This window comes from Plecotus auritus (genome assembly GCF_963455305.1).
Source record: "Plecotus auritus genome assembly, chromosome: 10".
Classification (NCBI taxonomy): Eukaryota; Metazoa; Chordata; class Mammalia; order Chiroptera; family Vespertilionidae; genus Plecotus; species Plecotus auritus.
The window spans coordinates 46,970,054-46,984,012 of record NC_137785.1 but is presented as its reverse complement, the minus strand read 5'-3'; the positions used below and the strand labels follow the sequence as shown (position 1 = coordinate 46,984,012).

The following is a 13,959-nucleotide window of genomic DNA, read 5'->3' as shown; positions in this document are numbered from 1 at the left end:
TAAACAAAATGGGTCATACACACAACATGGAATATTATTCAGCCTTAAAAAAGAAAAATCCTGCCCTGGCTGGTGTGGCTCAGTGGGCTGGGCATCATCCCCGGCACCAGGCGGTGGCTGGTTTGATTCCTGGTCAAGGGCACATACCCCAGTTGCGAGCTTGATCTCTGGTAGGGGGTGTGCGGGAGGCCGTGGATCCGTGTTGTGCTCTCACATCTATGTTTCTCGCTTCCTCTTCTTCCTCTCCTAAGAAATCAATAAACTATTCTTCTACAATGTGAATACTTAATACCAATGACTTGTTTACTTTAGAATGGTTGATTTTATGTTATGCATATTTTACCTTAATAAAAAGCAGTTTGACATGGGAGTATAAAATGGTTGCATAACATTGTGAATGTACTTATTGCCATTGAATCATTCGCTTAAAAATGGTAAATTTTATGTCTATTTTACAGTAATAAAAAATAGGGGGAAATATGATAAAGACAAATAAAATGTTTCTACCATGCCCTGACTGGTTTGGCTCAGTGGATAGAGCGTCGGCCTGCGGACTGAAGGGTCCCAGGTTCGATTCCAGTCAAGGGCATGTACCTTGGTTACGGGCACATCCCCAGTAGCGGGTGTGCAGGAGGCAGCTGATCAATGTTTCTCTCTCATCGATGTTTCTAACTATCCCTCTCCCTTCCTCTCTGTAATAAATCAATAAAATATATTTAAAAAAAATAAAATGTTTCTACCATGAATAAAATTAAACTGTTTACAGAGTACCTACCATAAGCAAGGGGCTATACCAGCAAGGAAATGTAACTTCTAAAAAAGACTACTGAGAAGGTAGCAGGCCTAGCCAGGAATCTGGATGATGGGAGGCCTGGAGAACCGTGCCTCAGTTTCCCTCTTGCTAGTTCTGTAGATCCTGACAAGGTGGTATGTGGAGAAGACAGGAGCCATCCTGCCTGAGTTCAAATTCTGGTTCTGTATTTTTTTAAAATATATTTTATTGATTTTTTATAGAGAGGAAGGGAGAGAGATAAAGAGTTAGAAACATTGATGAGAAATATCGATCAGCTGCCTCCTGCACACCCCCTACTGGGGATGTGCACACAACCAAGGTACATGCTCTTGACTGGAATCGAACCTGGGACCCCTCAGTCCGCAGGCTGACACTCTATCCACTGAGCCAAACCAGCCAGGGCTGGTTCCATAGTTTATAGCTCTGAGCTTAGACAATTTATTGAACCTTCCCCTCTCCTGTTTCCTTATCTCCAATAGGAGGCTGTGAAGCTAGGTGAGCTGGAATGTATAAAGCATTTAGAAGAGTGCCTGGCTCACGGTAGTGCTTTTCTTTCTATTGTTGAATAAAGGGCACAGCAAGGGAGTTTTGAGTAGAGGAAATCATTTAAGCAAAAGCAGGATGATAGAAAAGACCAAGCCAGACTGCATTTAGTCAGAACTATTAAAGTGTGTTGAGCAGAACTATGTGACCCAAAGTGGTGTTCTGTGAAGATGTGTCTGTTTGCAGGGTTGAACTGGCCTGGGGAGGGGACCAGAGACAGCAAAGAGCCTCTGAATTTTGAGTTGAAATAAGGATAAAGGGATGCTGAATATACCACTAATGAGGTTTTCTCCTGAACTCGCCTTATCTGCCTAAAAGCAGAGCCTCCCAAAAGAATTCAACGGTCATAAATCTCCCCAGAAGTTTCACAGCCAGGGAGGGTAGAAATTGGCTTCAAGGGATAGGAAATCACCAACAGATACTGTCAGGAAACTATCGTATCTCCCATTTATTTTTTTCTCAAAGTCACTTGTTTTCCCTTCACTGCCCTTTCTCTCCTGCCCCTTTCCCTATTAAGATAGCATACAAGCCCCCAATTCCAACCACCTCATCGAGGCACATTTTTCTGTGAATTCTTTAGGATGTGAATAAACATCTGGTTTTTCTCTTGCTTATCTGTCTTTTGTCAGTTTAATTCACAGGCCCCATATCCAAAACCTAAGTAGATAAAGTTCCCCTCAGACAAGGATCTGCTTGATGCTAAAGGGAGAGGTAACATAAAGGTAAAACCTTTCCTTTAAGATAAGTGAAAAGAAGCTTCAGTGATGTCTTGAGGAGTGGGTGGTGGGGGTTATCACAGAGACTAAGGTTTTCAGACGGATAGGGTAAGAATTTAGGGGTCAATTATGAAAGATGGAATGCAACCACTCCACTTATCACATGTGGCTTTAGAAGATAGAAAGCCTTAACTTGCTGGGGTCTTTACTGTCGATTCTGTTTCTGTAAAACAGTCGTTGATAACTATTGGATACCAAAAGCCTTGTCAGTTCTGGGTTGACCAATGTTCTATCTGCTTAGTTAGGTCTCCCATTATTTCATTCAGTACATGCATATTTTCGTACTGAAATACATATTATTTCACGATAAACTACTAACTTCCTTCTTGATGTAGCGGTTAATTGTGCATCCAGGCAAGTTATATTAGCTGTGGGACCCCCCAGGGCAGTAAAGAGGGACGGAGGAAATATCAGGACAAATGGGCGTTCCCGCTCACGTCGGCCCCGCCCACGTCGATGGCCCCGCCCCCAGCGCCGCGCGCGCGTAGCACCTGCCACACTGAACATGGCGGCGGGCCCGGTCCGCCCAGGCGCCTGAGCGGGTCGCAAGTGGCGCGTGCCACTCCAATCATGGCGGACCGCGGGCTGGCCGCGGGTGGCGGTCCTCTGGAAACATGCGGTCTGGAGCGGATTTTGGAGGCGCTGAGGCTGCTGCTGAGCCCGGGAGGTGAGAGGACGGACCACGGCGCCGGGCTGCATTGGGGACTCTCAGGGCCGCCAGTCTCCCACGGCCGCTCTGACTCCCACACGGTGCGCCCTCGCGGGGCTTCAGGGCCTGAGGCCGCCCCGCCCCCGGGGGCTTTGGGCACTGTCTGTCCAGCCTCACATTACCCGTGAGGAAGCCCAGGCTCCAGGAGGGATGGGATTCTGTGGATACTGATACTAACCAGGGTCTCTCGAGCGCTTCCCCCTGCCAGACCCTGTGCAAGCGCCTTGGGTACATGGTTTCTTTCAGTCCTTATGCAGCATCCGAGGCAGGGACTGCGGAAACAGCTCCAGAGACGTGGGTGCTCGGGACGGTAAAGTGAGGTCCCAACCTCTGGGGGGCGCAGGGTCTAATGTGGACACCGGAGATTTGTACAAAATGCCAAGGAGCCCCGAAAAAGGAAGCAGTGACGTTTGAGCTGGGTTTGGGGAGAATATTTAGGGATTTACAGTCTGGGACGGATTTACAATCACTTTTAATCTTTCGTGGTGACTTGACAAGGTGACAAGGTGGTGTTCCCAATTTAGAATCTGAAGGCACCCTGGGAGCCTGGCGCTCACCGTTCACAGCCAAGCACACCCAAGCCGCACCAAAGACATAAATAAGTAACCTACCCAAGATCATGCGCTCATATTAATCCAGATGTTATCTGGAGCTTTGAGAAAGGACACAGCTGAAGTGTCTGTCTTGAGGAAAGCGGTTTAGGGTGGTGAGCAAGGTAAGGTACATGAAGCGTCATGTGAGGTGATGTTTCATGTCTCAAATTTTGAGACATGCCCTCCTCCCCTTCAGCCCCCCGTTTCCCCGCCCAAACTGCAAAAACTCCCACAAACATTATACCATACGTGGGGTGAAGTGAAAAGAAGTTATTAATAATAGTCACTGAGTGCCTAAGAGGTATCCATCCCTGTACTATGCTGATTATTATTTAATTCTCACAACAATCACATGAGCTAGGTATTATGTGTATTCCATTTTACTGAGGTTGGAGATTGCTCAGTGTCAGTCTAGCGAGTGGCAAAGCTAGGGCTTGAATTCAGCAGGCTACCACTGTAGTGTGATGGCTACACTACTTTGCCCCAGTGAAGAACTAAACCTCAAAGTAGAGTTTTAACTTCCTAATCAAGAGGTCACTTGTCTAGCAGCTGCAACTCTCTCACATATGACTGAGGAAAAGGTTAAATGAGCAAAACAATCTGGAAGTAATCATCTGTCACAAAGCACATGTACTTCATTTATAGAAGACCTCTAAATCTCAAAGAGTATGTGGTGGAATTACATACATGAACTTAATTAAATTATTCTTTTTCAAATAGGAATCTAAGCATTCCTATTTGAAAAAGAATAATTTATTTAGTGTTGTTAAATGGTATTATTTTGCACATACAGTCTATTACATATTGTGTGAATCTGCCTGCTGTTTTCTTTTTTTTTCCTGGTACAATTTTTTTTTTTTATTAAATAAATCTTTATTCAGATTATTACAATTATTTCTCCTTTTTTCCCCCATAGCTCCCCTCCACCCATTTCCCACCCCACCTTCTGCCCTTACCTACCCCCCACTGTCCTCATCCATAGGTGTATGATTTTTGTCCAGTCTCTTTATGAACCCCCCCATACCCCTTTCCCCCTGAGAATTATCAGTCCACTCCCTTTCTATGCCCCTGATTCTATTATATTCACCAGATTATTCTGTTCCTCAGGTTTTTAATTTACTTGATTTTTAGGTTCACTTGTTGATAGATATGTATTTGTTGTTCATAATTTTTATCTTTCCTTTTTTCTTCTTCCTCTTCTTTAAGAATACCTTTCAGCATTTCATATAATACTGGTTTGGTGGTGATGAACTCCTTTAGCTTTTTCTTGTCTGTGAAACTCTTTATCTGCCCTTCAATTCTGAATGATAGCTTTGCTGGGTAGAGTAATCTTGGTTGTAGGTTCTTGCTACTCATCACATTGAAAATTTCTTGCCACTCCCGTCTGGCCTGCATAGTTTCTGTTGAAAAGTCAGCTGACAGTCGTATGGGTGCTCCCTTGTAGGTAATTAACTGTTTTTCTCTTGCTGCTTTTAATATTCTCTCTTTGTCTTTTGCTCTTGGCATTTTAATTATGATGTGTCTTGGTGTAGTCCTCTTTGGATTCCTTTTGTTTGGGGTTCTGTGGGCTTCCTGGACTTGTAAGTCTATTTCTTTCACCAGGTGGGGGAAGTTTTCGGTCATTATTTCTTCAAATAGGTTTTCAGTATCTTGCTCTCTCTCTTCTTCTGGCACCCCCATAATTCTGATGTTGGTACGCTTGAAGTTGTCCCAGAGTCTTCTTACATTATCTTCAACTTTTTGGATTTTTTTTTTTTGCTTTTTGCTTTTTCAGTTGAGTGTTTTTTGCTTCTTTGTATTTAAATTCTTTGACTTGATTTTTGTGTTCCTCTTGTCTGTTTTTGGGTCTCTGTATAATATTTTTTATTTCAGTCAGTGTATGTTTAATTTCTAGTTGGTCCTTTTTCATCTCTTCGAGGGTCTCGTTATATTTATCGGCCTTTTCTAGGATATTCTTAAAAAGCCTTATAACTGTGGTTTTGAATTCTATGTCCAGTCGTTTGTTTTCCTTCATTTCTTTTGTTTGTGATCTGATTCTTAGACGCCGCATTTTCACTGCTTCCCTGGGTTGGTAGATTTGTGTGCTAGGTTTCCAATTTGGCCTAGTGGGTCTGCCTCCCCAGTTAACCTGAGGTGGACACTCTTGGTGCACCCCTTTGTGGACTGTGTGTACAGCCTTGTTGTAATTAAGTCTTGATTGTTGTTGGTGTAACTGGGAAGAATTGACCTCCAGGCCAGTTGGCTGTAAGGATCAGCTGTGTCTATGCTGGGAGAAGTCCGGTGCTGGAGACAGCCTTATAGGATTAGACTTGCCAAATTGCAATAGCCTCTGTGCTCAGCTTGGATGGGGTGGAGTCTCAGTCTTGGCTTCCCGTCAGCCTTGCCCTTGCGCGCACGTGTGTGCCTTCAGTCCTCTGCCTTCCCGGCTCCCGATTCTCCGCCCGAGAGTCCAGACTCCCCCCACAAGAGTGTGGGTCCCCAGGGGCTCGCCTGGAACTGGGGTTCACTGCAGTCAGAACTGGGGCTCACTACAGTCAGAACTGAGGTTCAGTGCCGTCAGGAGCCTCTCACTCCCTTCCGCTAGGGAAAGCCTGTGGCAGCCTCCGCAGCCTTTGTGCGCACTGGCGCGCGTGCGCGGACTTTCAGTCCTCCGCCTTCCCCGGCTCCTGAGTCTCCGCCCGAGAGTCCAGACTCCCCCCACAAGAGCGTGGGTCCCCAGGGGCTCGCCTGGAACTGGGGTTCACTGCAGTCAGAACTGGGGCTCACTTCAGTCAGAACTGAGGTTCAGTGCCGTCAGGAGCCTCTCACTCCCTTCCGCTAGGGAATGCCTGTGGCAGCCTCCGCAGCCTTTGTGCGCACTGGCGCGCGCGCGCGGACTTTCAGTCCTCCGCCTTCCCCGGCTCCTGAGTCTCCGCCCGAGAGTCCAGACTCCCCCCACAAGAGCGTGGGTCCCCAGGGGCTCGCCCGGAACAGGGTTTCAGTGCAGTCAGAACCGGGGTTCAGTTCGGTCGGGGGCTCCCTTCCCCCTTCCGCCAGAGAAAGTCAGCCAGGCTCTCAGCCGCCCTTCCTCTCTGCGCGCACAAAGACCCTTTGCCGTACCTCCAATTCTCTGTGAGCTTTTCTCCTTCCTTCTAGTTGTAGAATTTTCACTCAGCCTGCTTTCCTGCGGTTCTGGATGGTGTCCGTTCTGTCTTTTAGTTGTAGTTTTGAAATTGTTGTGCGAGGCAGCAGTTTAGGTGTTTACCTATGCCGCCATCTTGGTTTTCCTCCCTGCTGTTTTCTTTTATCATATCTTTCGCCGAAGGAGTTTAAAGTGCATTATGATATTCAGATCCCCTGATGGGCAGAGGATTTGAGCAGACAGGATGAAAGTATTGGTTAAAATGACATCCCCTGGTTAAACTTTTTTTGATCTGTAAATTGACTACCTTTGAGGTAATATTTACTGAGAGTTAACTGTTTCTAGTATTCTATCCTCAGTGCTGTTGGAGATGCATATGTGTACACAACTTATGCTCTCAAGCATCTTGTCTGTTTTGGGGGAGATGGTACCATACCTATAAACCAAAAGATATTCGACATGGCAAGATTATACTAGTGGTGAATGGATGGTACAGATAGCAATTGGTTAGAGAGGAATTCTCCATGGGTGAGGCCACAGGAGGAAAAAGAATTGAGTCTAGATGGGAATTACATAGAAAGGAAGGAAGATATCAACATTCTTTCACTTTTTTTAAAAAAAAAATATTGATTTTTTTACAGAGAGGAAGGGAGAGGGATAGAGAGTTAGAAACATCGATGAGAGAGAAACATCGATCAGCTGCCTCCTGCACACTCCCTACTGGGGATGTGCCTGCAACCAAGGTACATGCCCTTGACCAGAACCGAACCTGGGACCCTTTAGTCCGCAGGCCGATGCTCTATCCACTGAGCCAAACCGGTTAGGGCAACATTCTTTCACTTTTGAGCTACCAAAAGTTCTGCTGCATTAAGCATTTCTCTTCCCCTGACTTCCATTTCTATTCTCAATCATGGGGCAAATAAGAATATTTCCACCTCCACTTTTAGGAAAAATTGGGGCCATCTCAACAATGGTTTTCTTAAAAAATAACTTTTCTAAATACTAAATATAGTTTCACTTGGGGAGAAGGGGCTGAAAATTCCAATAATCCTATATAATAAAAGGCTAATATGCAAATCAACCTAACGGTGGAATGAACAGTCGCTATGAAGTGCACTGACCACCAGGGGCAGACGCTCAATGCAGGAGCAGCCCCCTGGTGGTCAGTGTGCTCCCACAGGGGGAGCATCGTTCAGCCAGAAGCTGGGCTCATGGCTAGCGAGTGCAGTGGCGGTGGCAGGAGCCTCTCCCGCCTCCGTGGCAGTGCTAAGGATGACCGGGCCTAAACCATCAGTCGGACATCCCCCAAGGGCTCTCGGACTGCAAGAGGGTGCAGACTGTGCCGAAACCGGTTTGGCTCAGTGGATAGAGTGTCGGCCTGCGGACTGAAGGGTCCCAGGTTCAATTCCAGTCAATGGTATGTACCTTGGTTGTGGGCACATCCCCAGTGGGAGGTGTGCAGGAGGTAGCTGATCGATGTTTCTCTCTCATTGATGTTTCTAGCTCTCTATCCCTCTCCCTTCCTCTCTGTAAAATATAATAAAATATATTTAAAAAAAAAAAGAGGGTGCAGACTGGGCTGAGGGACACGCCCCCCCCCCCCCCGCCCGAGTGCATGAATCTCATGCACCAGGCCTCTAGTTTATAAATAAGGAAAGTGTGTCACACTTATTCTTGCATGCCACATCGTTTGCACTTAATAAGAAGTACCATACAAATTGTGACGTCTGCTTTTAAATGTCACAAAGCATAGACATTTAAATTGCTGATTGGAATCAAGGGTGGGCAAACTTTTTGACTCGAGGGCCACAATGGGTTCTTAAACTGGACCGGAGGGCCGGAACAAAAGCATGGATGGAGTGTTTGTGTGAACTAATATAAATTCAAAGTAAAGGAGCGGAGGGGAGAGCAAGAGAACCGGATAGAACAGCCGGATCCGGCCCGCGGGCCGTAGTTTGCCCAAGGCTGGACTAGATGATGCTGTTCACAAGGGCAGCATTTCCCGAAGTGGGATAGGAATGGCGCTAGGTGACAGGTAGAATAGTGTAGTGAAGTGATCAAGAGTTTGGCCTGGAGCCAGACTGCACAAGTTGAATATGGCCTGGAATTAATAATGATTAATGACTAATAATAGTCCTTGCCTTACAGAGTTGTTGTGAGACTTGAGTTAAATACATAAAGCTTAGAAAAATGTATTAGCTATTATAATTTAAGTTTAAAAATGATTTAATTTGAAGAAATAAACAAAGCAAATTACAATATAGCTGGTACTCCAGTAAATGACAACAATTGTGGAAATGCTATGTGACTGAAATTTGGAAAACATTGTTTTAAGGCAACAATCTCAAACTGTTTGGTTTCAGCACTTTTTTACACTCTTAAAATTTGCTGAGGACTTAAAAGAGATTTTCCGTGGGTTATATGTATCAATATTTACTGTATTAGAAATGAAGATCTTAAGAGAAGCCTTTTACATTTATTTTAAAATAACATTAATTTTAAAATAGATAAAATAACATTGATAAACCATTACATGCTAACATAATGACATGTCTCATGAAAATTATTTTTTGCAAAATAAAGTAAATTAGTGGGAAGAATGGCATTGTTTTACATTTTTGCAAATTTTCTTAATGTCTGGCTTATTAGAGGACAGCCCGATTTTTATATTTGCTTCTCCATTCATTCTGTCATGATAGGTTGTTCTGATTGAAATAGATGAAGAAAGGCTAGACTCACATATATATGTGGTTGGAAAATGGGAGGAAACTTCAATCACCTTTTCAGATAATTGTTTATATTTATTTATTTATTTATTTAAGTTTTTTAATTTATTTTTAGAGAGAGAGGAAGGGAGAGAAGAGAGAAGAAGAAACATTGATGTGAGAGTGGAATGCCTTTATTTTCAAGTAGATTTTATTTTTATCACCAATAGAGGGCAGAAAAGACTACTTTATTAAGGGATTCGATAAACAGCTTTTGCTTTAAATCACTTTCTTTGTGTCCCATGTTTGGGTTCAAACATCCTATAAAGTCAGGAAGTCTCTTAGAGGTTGTTTAGTGATCTTCATGGTTAGTGGCAACAAGCTGTGAGAGCACTTACTTACTTTTTAGGTATCTTTAGCCGAAGGAACCACATATTCTCGCCCGTGGGTCAGAATACTTACCCCGGACAGCCCTAAAGAAGTACTGAAAAATTCTTCTGACTCTTATTATTTTTAAAGAACAATGTTATTGTTCCTTTTTATTTTTATAAAGTACTTTATGTTCCTTATAGTAAAGCTTAAAATATAGAAAAACTAAAAGAAGAAAATTAAAATGACCTTAATCCCACTATCCAGAGATTGCATTTTGGGAAATACTATTTTTCTCTTTTTTTTTTTTTAAATATATTTTATTGATATTTTACAGAGAGGAAGGGAGAGGGAGAGAGTTAGAAACATCGATGAGAGAGAAACATCGATCAGCTGCCTCCTGCACACCCCCCACTGGGGATGTGCCCGCAACCAAGGTACATGCCCTTGACCGGAATCAAACCTGGGACCCTTCAGTCCACAGGCTGATGCTCTATCCACTGAGCCAAACCGGTTTCGGCCTATTTTTCTTTTTGACAAGGTCTCATATACTACCTACCGTTTTATATATTTTATTGATTTTTCACAGAGAGGAAGGGAGAGGGATAGAGAGTTAGAAACATCGATGAGAGAGAAACATCAATCAGCTGCCTCCTGCACACCCCCTACTGGGGACGGGCCCGCAACCAAGGTACATGCCCTTGACCGGAATCGAACCTGGGACCTTTCAGTCCGCAGGCTGACGCTCTATCCACCGAGCCAAACCGGTTTCGGCCTACCTACCGTTTTATAGTCTCAAAAATAGTTTTGTTTTGTTTTTTAGTACAGAAACAATAAATATTCACTGTAAAGATTTTTTAAATTATAATTAAGCACAAAAGAAAAATCCCTATCTTCTCATTGTTCTCTCCCTCTTTCTACATAACTCATTTTAGTTTTTAATTTGTTCTCCCACTGCTATTTTTGAAAATAAAAGTAAATAATATATTTCATATTCCCTTCCATTCTTACACAAAAGGTAGCATACTATATACATTTTTCTGCACTTTTACATTTTAGTAAGTCTTAGGGATCACTAAACAGTGGCACTAATCTTTCTCTTTCCCTTTTATAAGTAATCTACTATGTGTACATACCATCTCTTATCCAATCAGTTTTCTATTAATGGGCATTTGGGTTGTTTCAAGTTTTTGGCTTTTTTTAATCCTCACCCGAGGATATTTTTCCACTGATTTTTAAAGAGAGTGGAAGAGAGAGGGAAAGACAGAGAGAAATATCGATGTGAAAGAAGCACATCAATTGGTTGCCTCCTGCACAAGCCTTGACCAGGGCCCAGGCCAGGGAGGAATCTGCAACCGAGGTACGTGCCCTTGACCGGTTTCAAACCCAGGACCCTTCAGGCTGATGCTCTATCCACTGAGCCAAACCGGCTAGAGCAAGTCTTTTGTTAATACAAGAAACACTACAATGAATACCTTGTGTATATGTCATTTTTACCTGAATTCCTAAAATGGAATTGCTAGGCCAAAGGTTAAATGCCAATGTAATTTTGCTATATATTGCCCAATTTCTCTCCTTAGAGAGGTACCATGTTAGTTTCTACCAGCAATGTATGATAGTGTGTATTTCCCCCAAACCTTGTCACATAATCTACTTATATAAAAGGCTAATATGCTAAGTGTCCGACTGTCTGACCGGTTGCTATGACACACATTGACCACCAGGGGGCAGACGCTCAACGCAGGAGCTGCCAAGCTGCAGTGACTTGGCAGCGGTGGTTCGCAGGTGACGCACCCTGAAACCAGAGAGGAGGGAGCCCAATTCCTTGCGGGGCCGTGGTATTCCACCTTCGGCCATGGGTTATGTTGTCGCTGGGACACTGTCCCCCCAAATCTGGTTAACTGCACACTTGCGTTTGCATTCCACACCCTGTACCACAGAAATTTTGCAAAGTGCCCTCTCACACTCTGGGACCCCTTGGGGGATGTCGGAGAGCCGGTTTCGGCACGATCCCCACAGGCCAAGCCACAGGACCCCACCTGCCAGCGGGACCCTGCTCACTCAGCAGACGCCTTTCGAGCCACAGCACCACCCCTGGTGCGGCCGGCTGGGGAGAGACCCTGGGAGGTTGGCTCCAGGGCATGTCCTGCCCATCTCACCCAGTCCCACCCCACCGGCTACCTTCTAATTAATTTCCTTTCAATGTGCACGAATCTTTGCACTGGGTCACTAGTGTGTTATAAAACTTGGACTTTAGCCAGCTGATAAATGGGAAGTGCTATTTTAGTACAATTTTAACTTAACCTTTCTTTTAGGAGCAAAGTGGATCATATTTTCATGTTTAAAAGTCATTTGCATTTTTTCTATAAACTTTACATCTTTTGTTCCTATAGTGTTTTATACTCTTTGTCCACTTTAGAATATATTGAATGAACATGTCATTAATTAATCCTATATCATAAAACTCTAATATGCAAATCAACTGAACAGTGGAATGACTGGTTGCTATGATGCGCACTGACCACCAGGGGGCAGACGCTCAATGCAGGAGCTGCCCCCTGGTGGTCAGTGCACTCCCACAGGGGGAGCGCCACTCAGCCAGAAGCCGGGCTCACGGCTCGCAAGCGCAGTGACAGTGGTGGGAAGGAGCAAGGGGTTCCGGACTGCGAGAGCCCCAGACTGTGAGAGGGCGCAGGCTGGGCTGAGGCACCCCCCCCCCTGTACGAATTTTGTGCACTGGGCCTCTAGTGTTCAATATAATTTAATGGCTGCACCTAGAACAGTTTGAGTGAATGAATCTTTGGTAGTAAATGTTCAGCTTTCTAAATTTCTGTTCTAGCTACAATTTAAGCCCAGAAAGATAGCTAAGACATGGCCTCTGACTTCAGAACACAAGTGGAATAGAAACTAACTAGATGAAGAATAACATGTTAGGGACACTATTCTAATGACATCCAAAGTGCTATGGGAAGGGAGGAAATGTGGTCCTGCATTCTGCCTAGGCTGGGTGACACAATTAGGGGAGGCTTTCCAGAGGCAATGCCACCTGAGCCAGGCCTCAGAGGATGAACTGGAGTGGGCAGTGCATTTCCACAGAGGAAAGTGCAATTAATTTTCCATGTATGTTGTCTCTCCTTTTTTTTTTCCTTAAAAGGATCAGGCTCAAGTTCACTACAGATCACAAAACATGATGCCTTTTTGGCTACTTTAAAATCTAACCTGTCTGCTCTGGAGGACAAATTTCTGCAGGATCCCCACTGGAAGAAACTGGAACTCCTAAGGGATGAAACTGCTAATAGGGCAGAGTGGCCCCAGAACTCGGTGGATGTCACCTGGAGTTTCACCTCTCAAACCTTACTGCTGCTCTTGTGCTTGAAGGAAACCATGATCCACCTTGCAGCTGATTTCAATCCAGGTAAACCCAACCCAAGGACTCCTGAAGCCGCCCCTGCCCTGAGCCCAGATACACTCAGTATCTCACAGCAGAAGACGGTCCAGTCAGCTTTACAGTTTGTGGTCACCTTGGGTGTCTGCCCCTATCTCATGCCTGGTGTTGGAGTCCCCTTGAGATACAGGACTGAGTTTGGGGCTGTTGTTCAAGACGTAGTCTGTCTCAATGCTGCCCCCGATGCAACCCGGAGACTGTATACCAGCTGCAGGGCCCTCCTAAATGTTGCTCAGCACGCATCTCTCGGGAGCTTGATTTTCTGCCGCCATTTTGGGGATGTTGCAGCCGGTCTCTGCCAACTGGGATTCTGCCCAACCAAGAGAAAATCACTACAACCTGGAGAAGAGGTAAAATATATGTTGAGAGAGAGAGGAGAGAGTCAGAGTCTGTGGGTGTGTCTGCGTGAATCTGTATGAATATGTGTACATATTTGTGTATGGTTGTTACAAAAGATGACTCTTACTTTGGAAAGGGATTGATAGAAAGAACTAGAGTTCCTAGTGAATGTCAAAGCATACCCAGTAGATAAATGAGTCTTTTTAGAGGGTTGGAGCTTTATGAGATGCTAGTCCTTTGCCCACTTGGAGAGTCTATTTCACCTGTCCCTTCTTGTCATTCTATGGAACAGCTATCACAGGCTATTTTTTTGAGCCTCTGTTTCCTTTTTTATAAAATTGTATAGTAAGACCTGCCTTGGAAGGTGGTTGTGAGGATTAAGGTTAATATGGGTGTAGTACCTAGCTCAATCCCCAGTAATGCTCATCAAAAAATAATTACTACTGATATTAGTATTAAGCTGTTCATACCTCCTTTATTAAGTTCTTGGGAGGATTACATGAGATAAAGTAGGTAAAGCACCTGGTACACTGCATAATTCAGTGTTCGTTGTTATTAGGAGTTAG

The 13,959-nt window shown here is 44.4% G+C and overlaps 1 protein-coding gene across 1 annotated transcript in view; it reads left to right on the top strand.

Annotated features, from left to right (window-relative positions):
- Positions 1–2,613: 2,613 nt before the first annotated feature.
- TANGO6 (transport and golgi organization 6 homolog) overlaps positions 2,614–13,959 on the top strand; it is a 151,738-nt gene continuing 140,392 nt past the window's right edge. The window contains exons 1-2 of the mRNA XM_080645013.1: positions 2,614–2,779; positions 12,764–13,404. Of these exons, the coding sequence (XP_080501139.1) occupies positions 2,683–2,779; positions 12,764–13,404 (738 nt within the window). The 5' untranslated portion in view covers positions 2,614–2,682. The remainder of the gene's footprint in view (positions 2,780–12,763; positions 13,405–13,959) is intronic.